General features: G+C 38.9%; 1 protein-coding gene across 1 annotated transcript; it reads left to right on the top strand.

Moving 5' to 3' along the window:
- Positions 1 to 216: 216 nt before the first annotated feature.
- Positions 217 to 21,644, top strand: LOC117567436 (KN motif and ankyrin repeat domain-containing protein 2). The gene is given in 12 exon segments (XM_034247444.2): positions 217 to 398; positions 3,273 to 3,316; positions 9,162 to 9,436; positions 9,551 to 10,046; positions 15,625 to 16,028; positions 16,087 to 17,339; positions 17,341 to 17,475; positions 19,255 to 19,770; positions 19,843 to 20,089; positions 20,154 to 20,366; positions 20,451 to 20,651; positions 20,712 to 21,644. Coding segments are annotated over 12 exon segments (4,113 nt in total). The 5' UTR covers positions 217 to 231; the 3' UTR covers positions 20,874 to 21,644.
- Positions 21,645 to 21,666: the final 22 nt, after the last annotated feature.

Genomic DNA, 21,666 nt, shown 5'->3' with positions numbered 1-21,666 from the left:
AGTATAAATTTTTAGATTGGTTTTGGCCAAGTGAAGTGCGGCTGACTCAGCCAAATGTAACAAGAAACAGAAAAAGTACTTCTCAAGCCCCAAACGAATCGATAATGGCGTGAAGTTTCGTTGCCAATCAAATATCAGAATTGCCATTTGGCTAAATATAGCATATGCCAATTAATTAAACACACTGCCTAGTGTCAGCTAATAAAGCCATTCGGAAATTACGTATGCAGCATGAGTGTGAGTCTCAGTGATATCGGAATCGGTAGAATCGGGGCAAATGGAAATGGAAATGGAAGTGGTCTACCCGGCGATTTGCTCAGCTACGATGAGTCAAAGTTTGCCCAAAAGATAACACACCTGACACCCACGGAACAGGAAGCCGTTAAGCGATTTTGGAGGTAAAGATAAGCAAACCAAGCAGCCGATAGCCGATCTCTCATAGAGTTGCCTCAATAAGTGTTGAAAATATTAATTAATTGGGCGCAGTTGTGAAGCTGATCACAGATTACACCTAGTGTAAAGTTGTGTAGGTGCTTCAGAGGTGCGAAAGCAGTGCCAAGTGCCAGAGTGTCGAACAAAGAAAAGTAAAAACTTTTGCAAATAATAAATAAATAATTCATACATATCGACAAATTGCCTGAAATTAATTGGCAAAAAGCATTAATAGGCAAAAACCTGTTTGTTTAATTTTAAACCTTAAGCCGAAAACAAAGTGATATATCGTTTGTTTCAATATATTTGAGATTTATGCAGATTGAAAGAGTTTCAAAAACTCATTAAGCAATCAAGCATAAAATTAAATGAATTTGTATGCGATTAAAAACGCTAGAAAAACCCGCGAGAGAGAAACGCCAGCAAAACGCGCCGTGTGTCCAAGTGTTTGTTTTGCTATTGACAACTGTTCAAATAGAACTTATTTATCAGATTTATAAATAAATCAATGCATTCGAGTTGCCGATGGCACTCGCAACGCAGAATGCGACAAATATGCGCGACGCAGTTTGTTGCGTGGATACCAAAAGGTGCACGCAGATACGCAGATACAAAAGTATCTCAGCTGCAGAGATACTTTAGTGTGCTTAGCTCCACACACTTGCGTTGTCACAGGAAAATTATAATAAAATATATCAAGCTGTCAGCATTTTGAGTTCTAGTCGCGGCCCCTTTTGTTGTCATTGTTGTTGCCTCCACTCTGTTCATTTCTGTTCTGTTGTTGTCGTCGGTATTTTGAAACATCTTTGAAACTATGCGCGCCACAAAATCCACAATAATCTGTTTGCCATGCCATAAAGCACAAGGGTCTCAGGCACTGCACTGCACTCATTAGTGAACTTAGCCTCCTTGCCTGCTTCCTCTCGCCCCTTTCGTAGTGACAATGTTTTCCCGGAAAATCGTACACGCGTGGCGCATTTCTCATTTTCAATTTCATTTTCATTTGTTTTACTTGCACGCAACGGAAGCTGCAATTATTTATGATTTGTTTTTAGTTTTGTTTTTCGAATTCATTTTGAATTTGATTCGGAGTCCTTAACCTGATGCAATTAGTCCCAAAAATGGCGATGATGGAGAAACTCTGCCAACGTTCCGTGCATTTTCCCATCTTATTAGATTATTTGCTTGTCATGTTTTCTACGCACAACAACAACAACAACAGGCAACAACATTGTGGCTGATTTAAAATAAAATAAACAAATCATATTGAAAGCTGTCTTGCAATTTGCTGCCATATTTTTCATGTTGCGTTTCTTTCGATTCCAAAAATTATGTAAAATGAAAATTTATGCGTCAACTGATTTATGCGGTTTTCCGTGTCGCATGCATGACAAACCCTCCTCTCCTCCTCCTCTTCGCCTTCTGCTTGCCTTCTAATACTATTATTTTTGAACCCCTTGCCCCCTCTCGAGTCGTGCCTCTCTCGAGTTGATCGTCTGCGTCTGCAGAGTTGCATCCATGTGAAACGAGCGGCGGCGTCGCTTATTTTTGGAGTGCAGACCAAATTAATATGTGTGTTTATGATTATGATACACGAATCGTTATGCTTACACATAAATATTTTCATGCATCTGCAACAACTTTGTCAAGAAATCGGTAAAGCGTGGACCAAGAAATACTACATACATACGTATATACATATGTCTCATATACTATATATACTATATACATGCTGTATTTTATTCTAAATTTATGCACACAACATCTTTAAGATGATCGTTATTTTTGGACAAGTTGATATTATCGGCTCCTCGGCCAATTAGTATTTCGGCGCTGCCGATACTCTACCCAAAGTTCGCACAACTATTGCACAAATTTTGTAACAGTCAAATGAGCACATACGATTTCTTTATGAAAATGTTTTGATTCAAATATTCTTATATCATTAGCTTGACTCAGTGAATATTTATTTTACTTTAATTTAATAGTTTTAATACTTCCATTGTACATGTATGAGTATATTTTTCTTATTAAATACTGAACTATACTTTTACTATTTTATTATATTTTATATTTTTCTAATATATGTGGATTTCTAAGCTTTCTGCTAATGGAATATTGAATTAAGTTCCTAAGTACTTTTCTTTTGTTGTAGAGTTGCTTAATTTATCATCCGTAACTTTTTATACATAGAAGATTTCTTTATACCATTAGCTTGAGTCATTATTAATTTTATTTTAATTTAATAGTATTGATTTATGAGGATATATTTCTTATTAAATATAGCAAAATTCTTTTATATTATAAATATATACATATACTATATATATTTTTTGTGTTTTATATTTGAGGATGGCAGTAAAAGTATAAAAAGTATAAAGGATTTAGATCTTAAATATCTATTTTTTATTACGGAGTTGTCTCATTTATTATCTGTTAATTTTTATATACTACACAGCACTTAAACTTTGTTATTGTAACGCAATACTCAACACTTCAATTCAGTATTCATTACGAAATACGAACTAGTCAACACTTCACTTATTACACACCACTTCAAATTAAAAAAAAAATCGATAACAGTCCGGAAAAATTAAGGAAACGATAACGAAGCGCCACTTGCCTTGATCGTTGCTAGATATGATACTACTATTGTGTGAAATAGGACAAAACGAATTAAATTTGTAAAAAATAAATGTAACAAAGAGAAATAAATGAAATTATCACCCTTCTACAATATAATTTTAAGAAGTCAACTTTTTACCCTTTTACATTTTTAGTCCTCTTTACATATTTGCCATTATCATAACCACATTTCTTTCGCTTTTTTGCATTTGCAGGTCGCTTGTTTTGCGGAGTCAACGCGCCTTTATTGAGGAAAATGGTAAGTACTCGTATATCTGCCATTCGTGGGTTTTTTATTTAGCTATAAAATCGTGGCTTAAGCCCACATGCCACTGAATCGGATGTGGGTCAACTCGACGCCCGCACAGACATCGCATCGAGTTGACTTTAACTCTGGCTCTTTGGTCTTGTTTGGTCTATGGCAACACCCACCTTTTAAGAAATATCTTTGACTTTGCAAATTTGTCGCAGCGGCGTCTCACAGCAATTTACGATGCTTTGCTGTTGTTGCAATTGCATTTTCAACGCACTTTCCATTGTCCAGACACGTTGCCCACATGTGGAAAATTCAGCTGCCTTATGCAAATGCTTTTTGAGACTTGGCTGTCACTTAGGTTGCGTCGTTAACCCCCCCCCCCCCCCCCCCCAAACAAAAATATAACATTTGCAATTTCAAATATTTGAACACTTGTGATTTTTAATTAAGCTTGAGAGCTAAAGCCGGTTTCTGGCTTAAATATTTGGCGTAGATACATTTTTTTGGGCCAATTTATGACAGCGGATATGAGTTGACACTCTTATTTTTTGGGCGTGGGCGTGGCCAGTTTGTTGGCGTTAATTGAAGCAATTAAGTGCGAAATGTAAATGCCAAGACTTCAACTTCAACAAGCTAATTCCTAAGATTGGGCTTATTAGCCACACGCATTTTATAGTTTTAATATTATTTTTTTTTATTATGCTTTATGTGTAAAATTTATGATGACGCAAAGGTAATCATAATAAAGTTACAGTAAGAGCGAAGAGAACAGTCTTGCATTAATTGGGTAATCAAATGCGTAGAAAATGCCATAAATTGGACCACAGTGAATCGTTCCACAGGGAGCACTTTAAAGGAAATCAAAGTGAAAATAGAAGACAAGGCGAAGAAAACTCACGGAAGAAGTCTGTAATTAAGCAAAAATAGCTGCGTGCACTATTAAAATCAAGACCCTATTAATTTCACTACAATTTGGCTTTTGAGACTTGTAATTAAACATTAGCTTAGAGAAATGTTGATGTCTTTCATTTATTTGAAACAATAACCAAAGCGATAAGGCTTTGTTAGTCTATTATTATTATTTTGACAACACTTTAAGTAGATCTAATTTGTGTTAGACTTTGACATGTCTGGATAAAACTAGCAGGGTGTATTATTTTAAAACTAGAATTTGGTAAACTACATTTCAAAGAACTAAAAATATGTTTAAGTTATTCAAAGGATATTTTTTATGGAAGGCATTCAAGAAGATATTCAAGACATTTTGGTGAATCCAAATATAATAATGCTGGACTTTGCTTATATGTGAAAAATGTTTTAAAAATTTTCAAATTGTGCTCGCTTTTTAAAACAAATGAAAAACTAAAATGTTTACCTTTCACACAATAGAATGCAATAGTTAATGACCATTCTTTTAAAATCAAAACTTTTAAAATTTTATTGCCTATTCTTTTAGTTATTTCAGTTTCAAATGGTATATGATTCATTGTCGTATTTTATAAGCTTAAACAAATACCGATATACCAAATATGCTTCACATTACTGAAATTTCGGGTAAATTTTACCGAGTCTTCAATATTATTGTTTTAGCTTTTGTTTCCAAATGTCTTGAGCACACTCAAATTTCGCTTTCTCGCATATAATTTAATTTTGCATATCTCTATTTATTTATTTCAAATAATGTATAGCATAAAATGTAGAGTATTAAATTTGCAAGGCATTGATTGTACAATTTCTTTCGGTTTCATGCTGTATGTTTTTCAATTTTCGCAGTTGTCATTTTGGTCGTGTCAGGCAATTAGATTGAACAGACGCTGCACGTGTTTAGCATAATTATATTTTTGCACTTTACGGTAATTTGTTGTTGAGATTTCTGTACATGTTGTTTTGGATACATTCGCTGTTGCTGCGGCTATTGCACCGTTAACTTCATTAGCTGCAGCTGCAACTACCGCCTACCCGTTGCAGCTTCAACCCAATCTCCCTCGTGTGTGCAACATTGTACATACAGATTGGACAACAAGTTTTCATTTTATTATACCCACTAGTTAAATTGTAAATGGGTATTATGATTTTGGGTGAACTGATAATGGAGGATGGAAACATAAGGTAAAGTATTGTTACTCCATATCAGGTAGTATGTATCACACTTTTTTGTTCACAGTTTAAACCCTTATACGTACTATTTATAAATAGATATAATATGCTATGCTTATAAGAAAGTTCAATCAAATTAAAAGTACATTAAAAGTCGTTCAGAAATGTCTTTTTTTTTACATTGTCTTTACATTAATCCGAGGGTATCAGGAAGTAGTCCAAATTCTCCAACATTGAACTGACTTATTTCTCTTTTGACTCTGGCTGGAAATTCATTCACAAGCCGGCTTCATTTCGTATGCTGGGCAGCTTCTTCGTCTTCGTTTTCGACTTGGTCTTGGTCGCGTCTCGGCCAAGCCGCCCACACTGATAATTTAGTCATTACTAGCGGACGCTGATCATGATGAAGTTGTTGCTAATAATGAGGATACGATGTGGTTGGTTTTTTTCAGGGGGTATGCCATGAATACTTTACGCTGTCAACCATTAAGACCGCAACATCGATTCCCAAGTCTGACTCAGTGAAAGAGTCAGTTCAGCAGTCTGGACTCTACTCGTAATTTAGGTTTACTTGCAACTCGCTTTGCTGCCTGTCCACTGGGCTAATTTCTTAATTTTTATGTGCGCTGTGTGCGCGATTTATGTCAGTGTGCGAATAAATAGGCACCTTTTATGGTGCCTTCGGGATTGGGTAAATTAAGTTGTACAGTTTTGGGGCAACACAGATGTTTCAATGCGAGTCGTGGGCAACGGATTGGGTTAAAAGCTAATGATTATTCATTGCGGTAAGATGACTAAATTGATATATATTGCAATTGATATTTGTGGAATACGAAAATACAAGATTTAAATAAACAACTCTTGAAAATGTTTTCGCGTCATTGAGCGAACATTGCTGTCCACGACGGATAAAAATAACTTGAGGATAGGTGTCCGTTACAATTAACGTAGAGTAATTTTAAGGGATTTCTAGTAATTATTTTCAGCATATATTTTGAATAATAACTTATTAGTTACAAATGTGCAAACAATGTCATGTTTTGCTTAGAAATACGTAACAAAGCTACAGACGAGTGTGCTCTACTGTAAGATACTCTCTGGCCATACAAAAAATACAAAGAATTGCTCATTTTTCTTAAAATATACCGAAAAAAATTCTAAAATATAATAAAAGTCTGTACTAAATATATCGATACTATTACATTTAACATATATCTAATAGTTAAAAATATACCAAATTATCAACCAAAGCATTTCAAAAGAATATACCAAAAAATATAACTGAAGGCTGAAGAAGACTAAATTATAATAAAGGTGGTATTAGATATACCGATATACTATTACATTCAAAATATATTGAAGAGTACAAAATATACCATTCAAATAATATACAGAGAAAATACTGAAATATATTAAAGGCTGTATAAGGCTGTATAACATATATCATCCGGTCCAATTATACCGAATTGCCAATCAAAGTATGTTATATCCACATACTACAATAAAATACTACTACTACAAATTGTCAACCAAAGCATCTAAGACAACAGTTTTTGTCATATAAAGTATTTTTCAATTATTGATAGTTAGGTGAAATACGTGAAGTAAGATGACAACTTTGATTCGGCCTAATAAATCACATGTCTAATATTAATTGTGGAACTGTTGAGATTACATCAATTTTGCCCAAGTGTATTAGGCACTTATCATTTCCTGTGCCTCTTGTTACATGCCTACACTCTTGTTTATACTAGCTCTATAGTACACTTAACTCTAACTATTACCTTAAATAAAGTTGCAGATTGACTTCAGTCAAAAGCATTAGAAATTGCAGCAACAAGCATTTAGACAAGACACAGACAAGCACTTAGCCAGACACTCACTTGGCTACCAATTAGGCGATATTAGACAGACCGCATTCTTAGACGCCCACAAAGCAACGCCCATAGCACATGCCAAACTGAATAAACAGCTGTGATTATGCGTGTGCGTGTGAGTGTGTGAGAGTGTTTGTGGGTGGGTGTTTTGGTGTCCAACACTACAGTGTGGATAATTAAGCCGGCGAGCAACGTCATTAAGAGCACGCCCCCGTAATCGGCCATGGTCATGACTGCTGTTAATTACAACGACAACAGTCTGCTGACTAGCTCATCAATATGCGGTTAATCGGCCTGGCTAACATTGCGGTGCTTGACACACAACACGTATACGCCGCATAGTGCAGCCAACACTTTCACAAGCACACGCCCACAAGCAACACGTTTGCTTTTTATGAATGAATTGAATCGTGCATTGAAAGTGAAACCGTGAAGTGGTTTTATTTGAACATACTTCACATGTAGATGGCGCCACATATGAGACCAAGCAGAAAAGCTTCCTCCATTTCACGCTGCACTCGTATCTGGGCGTTGTTTTAACCGCTTTTCTAACGATAAGAGCCCTAAATGCTGCGTATCTTATCGCCCATTTAGCGGCTTGATGATGAGTTCAACAACAATTTCGATTCTTTTGCCATCGTCCAGTTGGGCTGAGGACGCGCCCGTCAAATGGTCGGCTGAATAGAAAAACGCGTAGCTTGCACATTACAAACGCGTATTTCTCATTATCGATTTAAGTTTTTAATGGGCCAATGCCAAACGCATACTAGAAAATGCTTTGGAATTTGTTGTGGTTGGTGGTGCTCTGGCTATGGTATGAATCGAGGCGGCAACCACGTACTCAGCATAGAATTTGCAGCACAAGTGAGTGAAAGTCGCGTATTCTTATGCTTTGCAGATACAAAAATTCATACCAAGTGCTTTCAATGATATTCTGCTGATTGCGGTTTGAGGAACTCATTGGTATTATCAAAATATTAAATTATATTTTGGATAGTTTGATTGAAATGCTGCCAAAGATAGCTGTGACTAGTTAGATATAAAATTGACTGGTTAAAGGTCGCAAGTACTTAAATGTCGTGGCAACAAAGAATTCGAATTAGGAAAAGGTAATTTAAACAAAGTAGATTCAAATTAGAACTCTTGTTCTAAATAAATCATATAAAATTATGAATTGGGAAATATAAAGTCATTGCCAATTTAAATTACAACTTTCGTTTTCATATAAAGTTTCTTAATAAATAATACAAGACTATTAGGTAATGTTCTATAAAATTATGAATTTGGGATTTCTAAAAACAATTTGAAATTAAAAATATCTAAATATTATGTCTCGTTTTCATAAGAAGGCGAAGTTCTATATAAATAATATCTGAAGTGAAAATTATATAAAATCTTTTTAAAGCAACAAAGTTTCCGAATGAATCGGATGCCGGGTGCCTTATCTAAATTAAGCCAAATTAGTTATTATATGACGCAATTAAATATATAAATATGGCCAGCAAATCACACACAATTATCTCACGGATACGTTCTGAGAAATGCGCTTAGCTTGTCGTTGGTGCTGCTGCTGCTGCTCAAATTACCAAAAGCCGAAACATGTTTTGGCCAACGCAGGTGTGGCACCGACTGCCAAATGCTTCTTGCCACGCACAACAACTAAGCCAGACATTGCCACAACAAAGCAGAAGAGAGAGAAATATGCTGGTTGGCTTTATTGTTTGGGTCTGGCCAATACTGAGAAGCGAAAGCAGATGAACTCAAGACGACGTGACCTTGATAGTGACATTTAGATATACGACTTGTCTGCAGTCGAGATACATTTAACATGCTCATCCGGTCTCCCTTCTCTCTCTCCTTTTCTCCCTCTGTAGCTCGTCAAATGCCGGGCGATAACAATGGCACCCCAAGCTCATCATCGTTGACCGGCTCGGTGCGCAGCTGCAACTGCTGTCCTTATGGCTACCACATCGATCTGGATTTCGTGCGCTACTGCGAAGCTTTGGCCAATGCCAAGCCCAGCGAGAACGAATTGCAGCGTCGCGATCGCCGACGATCACGCAAATCGATGGAGTTTATGCTGGGTTTTGAGAGTCTCTTCGGGGGAGATTGGCAGGCCGAGAATCGAGTGCAGCCCAATTTAGCCGAGGTAAGTCATAATATTCCGCTTTGATCTGTGTGTGTGTGTGTGTGTGTGGAAAGATCAAAGTGTAGTTCACTTTACGCTCGATTAACCTGTCACCTGTTTACATCTCCCTTGCAGGCGGCACATGAAAGCGAACCGGATTCGCCACAACAACTCCCGGCGGTCGGGCAATCGCCCAGCTATCGGCCACGCTCGTCGTCGGTGCCACGCTTCACCTACGGCGGCCTCGCTCCACGTGCCGAGTCACCCTATGGCACAGCCTCTTCCACTTGCTCTTCGCTGCGTGGCGGCATCGAGAGCGACGCTGGCGTCTATCAGCCACACAAGTATACCAACGGATTCAGCCATGCCCGTCCAGCCAACAGTCCGCCGGAGACACGCGCCTTTCTCCACGAGGCACTGGATGAGGTCTGCAGTGACTTTGAGCGCACTCTGGAACGTGCTTCGTCCAAGCGACGCAAGGCTGGTGCCTACAGCTACAGCAATGGCAGCTCACTCTCCATGGATCGCAACAATAACAGCCTAAGCTTGAGCTTGAGCCTCAGCAATGGCCACGGATCGCCGAGGGAGTCGAAGGGAAACAGCACTTGGGATCGCTACTTTGATGTGCCAGGTGAGTGAGAAACTGTCCGATGTGCCAGAAATAGATAAGGAAATACACTTGCCTATGTTCGCCTCGTTGCTGTATGATTCACTGTCTGCAGACGACTTCACTTCACTTTTCTGCCAGATACTTTTGCTTTCAGTTTTCAGTCTTTTTTTCGCTTTTTGTTAGTCAGCAATTAGCGACGCCGCAGCACATGTGACACTTTTACGCACGAAAGTGTGAAAAATTTTGCACAACTGTTGGAAGTTGTTGAATGCTGAATGCTGCACAGTGGAGCCAATTGAATGACAATCTATTAGAATCACATAAAGAAAAGGAAGTGTAATGTGGAGCCAAATGAATAGTAATCTATCAGATTCACATAAAGAAAAGTAAGAGTATTTTTTACTTAGTATTTCGACCTACTGTTGAACTGAGAACGTTATCCTGAATGCTGCCAATTTAATGACAATATATGAGATGCACATAAAAAGAAGGAAGTGTAATGTTTACTTAGTAATTCGGCCCACTGTAAAGCTGACAACATTACGCATGAAGCTGTCAACTTGGCACACAAGTTGTTAGATCAAAGAAACATTTAAATGCGGCTCTAAAAACTCACAGTTTACGATCACAGTTGCTCGTAATTCAATTTTCTGCCTGAACTAAAGAAAATAAAATAAAAACTCGAGTTGCAGTGCAATCAAAACACATTAAGCTGGACAGAAAACCATAGATACAGATACAAAGCTGCAGATGCAGATACTTCGGGATACTTCACGCCGATACACGCAGATACAATCTTTTGCTGTTGCTTGGCATTTCAAACTCAATTGGAGTTTAGAGGCGGCGTGGCAGCAACTTCAAGGCAATTTCAGGCATTTTTATCTTAAATCAATTTTGAAATGCGCATTTGGCGCTCAATTTGCATGCAAATACAGCTCATGTTGTTGTCGTTTTTTATTCGCTCTTTTGCTGTGGGGCTGCTGGCCCGTTTTTCTTGTATTTGTTTATGCCATAAATTTGCCATAAAGTGTGCAAAAAGCAATGCAAGAAATCCATGCAAATAAACAAATCAAATTGTCGCTGTTCTTTTTTTTTTTTTTTTTTGGGGTTTCGCCTGCGGACAATTCAGCTGGGCAGGAGGGAGTATAGAATTGGCATTGATTAATGATTACTGTGAATACATACATACATTTATGAGAGCCCGTACTTTTGTGTCTATTTGAACTCGTAATGGATGGCTTTAAAATTGCCTTTAATCAAATTGAATATTGCCAACAGAAATGTGCGCCAAAACAACACAAAAGTGTTTTCTCAATTGACGCCGACAGATGAAAAGAGCCCAGAAATCTATCTAACAATAGACAAATGCCAAATGCGTGTGCACAGATAATAAGTATTTGAACAACCTTGAGGCCTAAAAGCAACTCTTGGCTCTAGACTGGCGCCAACAGAAGACACTTACAAATTTGCTCAGATAATTATAATTTTACAACTAGTTTGAGTTCTCGTTTAAAATGCAGTAATAACAGTTTTTATGCACTTAAATTTAATATCGAGTACAAGCTCATTTTAAGCTAGTTAGCAATTAATTCGAGTTTGATCGATTAGCAACAGTTATGTGATTGATTGAATGTACTTAAATGTTGCTTAATAGAAACAAGTTTCGTCATCGTCGCCGTCGTCGACAATTGCATAGGAAGTTGCTTTCAACACACGAATTTTTAAATCGAAATTACTCTGCAAATAGCTAAAGAAATACTTCTGGTATTTGCTTGTAAAGTGATTGAACAAACTTTGGTGAAGATCCACCTTGAAATACTTTTGAACGCCGGCCTCGCACTTGTGGCTGTAGCTAAAAATATTTCAGAATCGTTTTGGGTTCGCTTTGGGTTTTCTTTCTTTGGCGTCATCATAACAATCAACAATACTCGTATCATTTAATAATGTGCATTTAGCTTATCTACGAAACTGTTGTTGTCTAGTTTTTCTGTTGCTTTTCGTTTACATTCTGTTGTTGTTGTTTAGATTGTTTAATTAGTATTTACTGAGCGAACGACGACCTTATCGCTGGGGCTCTCTCTCAGCTCTCGAGCTCCCAATATTGCTGCTATATATTTGCTGCTGTTTTTTTTTTGTTGCTGGTGTGTTTTCAGCGTTGTTTTTGTTGTTGCTTCTTGTTAGTAATACATAACATTTGTGTGTTGTGCTGTGCTGGTTTTGCACAAGAGCTGTTAAATAATAACAAAATAGCTGCTGCTAAATGATTTCAGTTTTTTGTTGGTGGTCGCTACTCGAAAATCTCAACGCAGTTTGTCGGCGACTTTCGAACGAAAAGCATAAAATGTGTCGAGCAACGAAATAAAAGCAATTAAATTAGCGAAATGCTTAAAATTAAAATAAGTAAACGAAAATGATGACGAATTGCAAATCGACTAAGATAATAATTAAATGAATAATAAAAACAACTATCGAAATGCTCGCTGGAAGTAACGACAAACAACCGAAATTAAAGCGAAATAAAATTTGATTAAATGCCAAGAAAACGCGATCGAGATCATCAAAATAATTCGCCATAAAAAATCGATCGGAATTATATAAAATTTAACTAATACTAATTTAAGAACACGCGCACATAATAAAAAACAAAATTAAAAAACGCACGTGTTTTCTCAAATTAGAAATTGAAAATCAAATAAGCAAATAATTTAAACGAAATTCAAATTTGTTGACAGCGAAACATAAAAAAGAAATACATCTATACTATATAGAAAAAGAATAAATATACCGAATCTATGAATAATATTATATATGCGTTCTCAATGCCAGTCTTTACGGCTTTTAAGAGAATCAAACAAGAGTTCATGCTGAGTGAGTTTGTGCCCGAGTAATTTTGTGCAGCACTGTAAATGATAACGCGTGACGCTGACGTGACGTTTTTTTATTGTGATTGTCTAACAAATCAAATCAATTAAATATTGTTTATTACTCACATCGAAAATGCCTTAATTAACACAACAAATAAAAGGCGAAAATATCATTATTTTTAATATTTTTTTTCCTGGCTTTACTAAAGTGCAATGTCTACCGCCTTGAACGCTGATTACGCTATTGCTAATAACAATAATGATGCTGAATTGTGCAATTATCTAACTAAAAATCAATAACAAAATCGTTTGCAACAATGTTTGCCACATCCAACGATACTTTGCCGCTGCGACGCCACAAGGAATCGACCACATCGAGGAAGATCAAAATGAAAGCGGAATCGCGGCAAAGTCCACCAAAAAGCTGGTGGCATGATTGTAGGTTCATCATCAGCCAAAGCACCAGCTAGCTAGCTAGCTACTAACTGTATTCAATTTGCATTTTGCTAATTTTCTAGCTCATAAAAACTGATTAATTATAGTTGAGACTTTTGTGCCGGTCAATGCTACCAAACACGCGACTTTGCTATTCGTGCTCTTCTGCTTTTCAGCTTTTCTGCTTCTGCTCTTTTTGCCTGCTTTGCCTTGACCATCTTTTCGACAGCTCAGCCAACTTGGCACCGCCGCAAGCACACACACAATACAAAAGAAATACAAAATAGAAATCTTTTGCTTTTTTCATTTGCCGTTTCTTTTAGTTTTTATTTAATTTCGGTCGTCAACAGTTCAGTGCACAGTTGGTTTACATAGAAATTAAGTAATAGCAGCAAATGGAGCAGCATCAGAGACAAAGTGTAAAGAAACAAAATAATGTTATAAAAAACAACAAAAAATCTTGGCAGCCGGCATAGGCGATGAGTAACAACACTCAGTGCACACTGCTTGCGATAATTGTGCGTATACGTGATTTTATTAGCGCAACGTTTAATATCAACTGTAAAAGCACATCGTGCGTATACGTGATTAAATACAAAATGCAAAGAGAGTAGTTGACCTTTTAATGTATAACATTTTTCAAACATTTATAATACGTATTACACTATATTTTGCAATTATAAAAATTGTGTTTTTATACAATTTTTGGCATATCTAAAATTGAATTAGAAAACTAGAGAACTTCAAAGAAATTAAAAGACATTTAATGTGTGGCACTTATATTTTATTAAACGCACTTATTAACTTTGTAATTTCTTTGTATTTGTCATGACAGAAAACTCGATCATTTCTATCAAATTCAAAGAATATAATGTCAATATTAAACATTTTTCAAAAGTCATATGAATAGAAAACTAGATAATTTCTACAACATTTAAAAGGAAATTATGAGTTCTGTATGTTTTATATATTGTATTGTCAACGCTTTAGGAATTTAATTTAATTTAATTTGAAATGAGTTGATGACCTTTAAGTGTAACTGTTTTCAAATGTTTGTAATGCGCATTATTATATTATTTGCCTTATTTACTCTATGGAATATTCAGTAGTATATTTATATACCAGTTATAGCTTGATAGGTATATTTGAGTATTTTTTGTGTTTCTTACTTGATTTAATTAAATTAGTTGTTTTTAAATATATTGAATTTTCGAATCATTTAAACTTGACAATTTCTTATAATAAAATTAGCTTGCTTTTGTGAAAAGCATTATTTTATTTGTTAACTTTAAAGCTTGCTTTTTCTTTATTGTACTCTTGAGGCAAATAGTCGAAATTTGTCTTACGCATTAATAATTTTTAATATTAAATTTATATTGTTCAAAAAGTAGAGAATTTCTAGCAAATTTTTGGAAATCTTATTTATTAAAAGATTAACTGCTGTCTATCTTTTAATAATTATTATATTGTTTTATCTAATTATTTGTTCGTTTCTATATAATGTATTTCAAGACCTTTAATATAGCCATATGAAATTAGATATTTTCTTATTGACATTTGTGATACGTATTATTATTTTTTTTAATTTTTCTGTATTTTTCTCTATTATATTTTCAAGGCGTTTATTATAGGATTAGAGAACTAGATAATTTCTAATGCCATTGAACATGTGCTGCACTTTTGTGCTATTCATGGTCAGATAGATAGCTGTTACAATGTGTGCTCTTCAGTTGATATCAAGTGGGTAATGCCGTTGCCCCAACGTGCACATATAAATAAATTCGTATAAATAAATGAGTGCTATATATTATGAGTATGTAATGTAGGCAAAATCAATATTGAATAATAATAACAGCGTCGTCGCCAGTCGACGTCGCCGGCTTATCTACAGTCGACGCCAGCAGAGGGCACAACAAAAGGACGGAGGCAATTCTATTTTGTTATTTTTTTTTGTTGTGTAGTATTTCAGTTTTGCCTTTGTCGTATTTTCATTTTTTCTACGCTCCACAGTTTTTGTTTGGCTCGCAAATTATGCGCAGTGTGACACAGTTTTCGGCTAATAGTTAGATAGCGTATCGTATATATACTACTATCATATTTTTTATCACCAACAAAAGAAATCAAATCAAAATGTTTCGAGCTGTTGGAGCTTCAGTAGGCAAATGCACGAGCTTATGGCAAGTCTGCAAATAAAAATAGTTTTGAGCAAGGCAATTGACAGAGCAAGTAACCAAGTGAAGACCCTGAAATAAATTCATATTTTCTATATTCATTTGTATTATTTTCCATTTATTTTTTAGACTCCTGCATGGCGGGCAATCGCTCGCCGCGGTCGAGCACGCCGCGTCTCTTTCAGCGCTCCAATACGCTGCCACTGCAGCAGCGTCCGAGTCCCGCCGAGGTGCAGTACGAGAGCTATGTGCAGGCCACGGTGGCAGCCAATGCCAAGTCGCCAGTGGAACAGCTGGAGCAGCACCAAGCGAAGGCCACGCCACCTCCGCCGCCTCCACGACGCCATCACTTGACCGCAACACCGAAAGCGGAGCAGGCGAATGGAAGTCCGCTGCAGTCGCCAGTCAGTTCCGAGGCGGGACAGACGACGGCGGATGCACAAGCTCTGTGCCAGATACGCGAGCAGATGGCGCTGAGCCTCAAGCGTCTCAAGGATTTGGAGGAGCAGGTCAAGATTATACCCGACATGGAGGTGAGTCTGTCTATTAAAATGTATTAAGATCTGTGTAAACTTTTCTTCTCACTTTTAGCTGGAACTCAATTCGTTGCGCGCGGAGAAGCAACGCTTGCTGCGTCGCAACGAGGATTTGCTGCGGGGACAACGACAAACGCCTTCGCCACCGAGTCCGGGTATCAAGAATGCCTCTCCGGTGCAGTTTACGCCTCAGCGCATCAGTCCCGTTTCCCTGGAGAGTCTGGGCGCACGCATGCGCAGCAATTCCGTCTCGCCCAGCATTATTCGACGCGACGTTGCCACACAGGCGGCCAGCAAGGTGATTGCCACACGAGATGTGGCTGTTGGCGTGCAGTTGGCCACTCGCCATGTGGGCACCCAGCAAGCGGAAGCCATCTACTCCCAGCTGGAGTTGAAGCAGAAGATAGAGCGTGCTCTCGGAGACGCCCAGCAGCAGCGACTGCGTCAGCTCATCTCGGTGGGTACACAGATGTATGTGCCACAGCGGGATCAGCGGGATACGGGCGTGCAGACAGTGCCACAGCGTGCGGTGCTCAAGCACAATGTGGGAATTTCAGCCAAGCCGCAGACACGCGAGAACTTCACCAGTTGCAAGCCGGATGTGCGCAGCGTAGGCAGCTCCGAGCATCGGATCAACGATGTGCTCTGCGAGAAGTGCGCGGTGGTTAAGCGCAGCGTTGGCAGCGGCACCGACGAGCCCATGGAGAAGCCAAAGCCAGTGCCACAGTTACCAGGACGCAGCAATACCTTCAGTCTGGGAGAGCACGAGCAGCTGGCCATTCAGCGCAAGGCTGTTGGCTGTCAGACGGCGATGGCCACAGTGCACACAGCTGCCAGTCAAACGACAACCACAACAGTGCGTTCTACGGGAGCCCAGGTGACTCCGGAGCATCAGCAGGTTGCCACGCAGTGTGGCGTGGACACAAGCAGCCGGCAAACGGACACCAAGGGACTGCAGCGCCTGACACGAAGTACGATTAAGGCGGAGCAGTTGATGGCGCCGTTGTCACGCCCGCAAACGCGCCACACGGGAAGCAATACTGAACCGGAACCGGCACCGGAAGTGGTAGCCAAGCCAAAGCAGCGCACGGCGCATTCGGCTTGCAACACGGAACAGGTGCATAAACGCGACGTCGGCTGTGGCGACATTGTCAAGCCACACATCTCGATCGCCTGTGCGGCCAACTACTGTGATTCCTGCAAAGAGGCCATCCAAGTGCTGGCCAGGGACTTCTCGAAGGCCGACATCCCAGTGGAAGCAGCAGCTGTTAAAGCTACGCCCACTATTCGTCGCTCCAGTTCAGCGGATTCGTATACCACGCCCCAAACATCTCACTAGTCCCAGTCCCGTGCGCAAGCAGTTCCAACGTCAAAACACATACACGGTGCCAACGGTTCCAGCAACCCCGAAGACTCCGAAGGCAGAACGAAAGACACGTCTGAGGTGAGTTTTTATACCCGCTACCCATAGGGTCGAACGCTAGTAGACCTTTGTGGTGATAGGAAGTATATTTTAGAGGTCAAAGAAGCCAGGTTTGTCTGAATGAATAGATCTCTGAGACTATACGAGAGAACACTTTAGTCAGCACTTGTTATATCAATATAGTAAATATACGTTTCAGTATATTTCAGTACCCAGTATTTTTGAGTATGTTTATTCCGTATAGTTAGGCTGATGTCAGAGTGCGAGCGAGAAGCGATGCGATAATATTGGGCGAGAACGAGCGATAAACCACTGCAACCTTTTTTATATGCAATCGCTCGAAAGATGACAGAGTGAGAGCGAAGCGAGTTGCGAGTTCAAGCGAGAAAGCGAGAGCAAAGCGAGAGAGCAGTTTGCAACCTGCTTTATCGCTTCAACTCTCTCAGAGCGTACGATTGTTTTGTTGCATTCTGTGATTTAATTACCGCTTATTTTCAAAATTTGGCCAACGCTTCTCCAGCCGACTACTAATTTTATTTAATATATAGTCAAAAATCGAAATATACATCCTTGAATAGTTAAAAAAAACTTTTCTGGGTGGTTTCTCAAGTCATTATATAAATTTTTGAACTCTTTTTCCTTTCTACTTTTTCGTTTCTACTGCAGTTAAGCGGGTGGACGCCACTTTTTTTTTAAACAAAATTAAGTGTTGCACTTGAAGCAAAAAAATCTTCGTCCGAATCCATCACCATCATATTAATAACTGAAAAATAGAACAATGTAGCTCGCTCTTGCAAAGCTCTCACTCTGACATCTTCTCGCTTTGCTCATCGCTTCTCGCATCGCTTCGCTTCGCTTCTCGCGCGCACTCTGACATCAGCCTTAGATGATAACCGAACTTTTTTGCTTCTATTGAAATCGAAATACTAAATATAGTACATATAAGGGATATCTTAAAGTGGTCAAGAGTTCGTTCATTATTAAATTGCATGAATGAATCAATTCTAAAACTTATGTGCACGGATTTGTTAAGTTGCACATATGTTTAGATAATCGAATTTAACATTATTTTCTTCAGTTTTGTTATTAGACGCTAGTATGCAGTATTTTAAATTAAAAGGAGATAGATATTGTTATAATCTGATGAAGAATTGGTTCGCAAATTTAGATTTTCTATTATTCTCTCATTATGTTCATTTAAAACATTAATAGGTAATTAATATGTGGAACATTCAAAAATATTAAACAGGATAGTTAAATTTGAATATCTCTAAATTTTAATCAAGCATTTGCATTGTTCACATGAGTTCATTCAAAGTTCTATAAGCGCGTAACCACTGTGCCGTCGAGCATAACAAAGCGCGAAAGCTTTCAAGCGCATGCTTTTTAGCCAAGACACAAACCAGCCGCTGGGCCATGACATTTGCGTGCCATGCGCAAAGTGGCTGCCCTCGGTTACAAGTCCGAATCGGAGTGTGAGTCCGAATGCCGACCCAGTCACATTGACCTTCAGCTTCAGCTGAAGCTTCAACGTTAGCCACAGTTTTCGTTTTAGCTTTGGCGCGTTTGCAGCTGCTCTCGCTTCCTTTGTCGCCTTTTGTTGTTTTTTGTTTGTTGTTTGTTATTTGGATTTTCGTTTTCCCCCCAAAATGGTATTTTCGATGTTTTCCGGCCTGAGCAGCTTCACCTGCTATCCTCTCGTGATCAGCGGCTGCTCCGCGCTGCTCTTAACGTGGGTCCAATGGGAATAATAACTTCTTTCCCTTTTACTAAACAAATCAATGCTTGTGTTTCTTACAGCTCACTGCAGGAAAAGCCGCCCGTTTTGGTGCTCGATGCCACAACCGAATCACAGAGCTTCATCAAACAGCCGTCCAGCAAACCAATTGCAACGTCCCACGATTTGGATCTAACCCAGCTTGGCGACGATGAGTTGATTGTGCGTGAGGAGAAACGTGTGAGCATCAGCTGGTCACGTGATCCTTCGCCAGCGCCGTTGATGAGCTCCTCGGCCACGACAACGGCCAGCACCAAGTCCGCCTCGCCAGAGCAAGCGCTGACCGCGTCCAGTGACTCCAATGTAGAGCGTGAAATCTCACAAGGGGCACGCAAAAAGTCAAGCACTCCGCTCAAGTCTAGTCAAAGCGAGGGGTCCCAGGTGACTGTCATCGAAAGGCGGCCGCAGAAGGAGCCAGTTGAGGCCGTCAATGCAGAGGAGGAGGAGGCTAAGGAGGAGGTGAAACTGAAGGACGAGCGACCTCCAACAAAGGCTCAGCTACATCAGCTGGCCCAGTCACCCTCAGAGCCCAGACAAAAGTGAGTAATGGCCTTCGGTAATTGTTTGCAAATATTTGCTTTATAAATTATGTTGTGTTGTGTGTGTGTTAGGACGGAACTGCACAAGGACATGAAGGATGCCCTGAAAGTCATCAACGATTCGCTGCTCAAGAAGCTGGGCTCTAAGCCCTTCTCCTCGTTCAGTCTGAAGGCATCGAAGGCAACCATTGGAGAGCATTGGTTCCGCATTTCCAGCACTGGCAATTCAAATCCACACGAGGTCGAGGATTATCTGGACCACTTTGAATCGTTGTCGGTGCCACTGCTGGAATACTGTGTGAATCTCTCCGATAGCAATGTGAGTTAGAGTTGTAGATACCGAAATGTCAGTGTATATTAATGTTTGCATTAATTATTTATAGGGCAACACGGCTATGCATTATGCGGTGTCTCATGGCAACTTTGACGTCGTATCCATACTGCTGGATTCCAAGGTTTGCAACGTAAACCAAATGAATAACGCTGGATACTCGTGCGTCATGCTCGTATCGTTGGCCAAGCTGAAGCAAGCGGCTCATCGAACGGTCGTCGAGCGACTGTTCCAGATGGCCGATGTCAACATACGAGCCAAGAAGGTAGGTACGAGTCAGTTAGCTGACTTCCGCTTTGGATAATTGCCTAATTTCCCTACTAACCATTCCTTTTCAATCCTTTTGCAGCACTGCCAAACCGCACTGATGCTCGCTGTGTCGCATGGTAATGGGGACATGGTCTCCATGCTGCTCGATGCCGGTGCAGATATCAACATTCAGGATGAGGATGGCAGCACGGCGTTGATGTGTGCCGCGGAACATGGACGCGTGGATATTGTGAAGCATTTGTTATCGCAACAGGATTGCGATTCCCTCATCCAGGATGTGGTGAGTATCCGTGTAGCATCTTACTCATTTAGAACTTTTATTAACTTTCGAATTTTACAGGATGGCAGCACAGCCTTTAAGATTGCATGGCAAGCAGGACATCGGGACGTGGGTCTGATGCTGTACGTGCATGAACAAATGCTCCGTAGCAAGCTGCCCAATCGTGGTGATCCCATACGCAAATCTCTCCCGCTGCCGCTGCGACCGAAGCCAGCAAAGTGAAGCGAAGCGAAGCCATTTTTTGTATTAGCGGCCAAAATGTCGAACAAAACAAATAGTCTTTAAGCAATTTGAAATTAGCATTTCGTAGCGTAGCGCAGCGTAGTTGAGCACATAGCAAAAGCATTCCATATCCGAACGTTTTGTTAATACGATACAATACTTAATTTAGTTGGTGATTAATCCCAAAATACACACACATAAAAGGCGCTCAAAAGCAACCAGATATTTCAACTTGTATACTTATTTGTAAATTTGTTTTTTTTTCTATTTATTCTACATTTAATGTCTAAGGCTAAAAAGCTCACAATTTATCATTTAAGCTTAAAGTTTAGGTTTGTCAATATGCAAATATTACTTCTTAATACAATTAACATATTCATTTGTCCAACTAAGTGTGTACAAATTAAAATACTAATCAAAATACTATTAAACTAGCCTGGGCTACATGAAGTAGCAGCCATAAATAACATAACATATATTGTTTAGGGAACGAGTAGTAGAACCATATCAGCAAAACGACAATGCAAAAACGACATAATTAACCACTAATTAAATACAAACAATTGTAAAGCAAATAATAATAGTAATAAATGAGTAATTCAATTATTTTTGCAGAGCTACTTACAATACAAATGGTCGATAAATATTTAAATAATGGATTTATAGCTCCATGAAGAACACACTTGGAGCGCAGAAGTATATACAGTTTTTGTATGTGTAATTGTAATTAATGAAACATTATACATATATGTATTAATTATACTATAAACTATTTTAAAGAATTTTAAATAAA

Source organism: Drosophila albomicans, chromosome 3, assembly GCF_009650485.2.
Source record: "Drosophila albomicans strain 15112-1751.03 chromosome 3, ASM965048v2, whole genome shotgun sequence".
In the NCBI taxonomy this organism is placed as follows: domain Eukaryota; kingdom Metazoa; phylum Arthropoda; class Insecta; order Diptera; family Drosophilidae; genus Drosophila; species Drosophila albomicans.
Note: the sequence above shows the minus strand (reverse complement) of the source record. Positions and strands in the feature narration are given on the sequence as shown.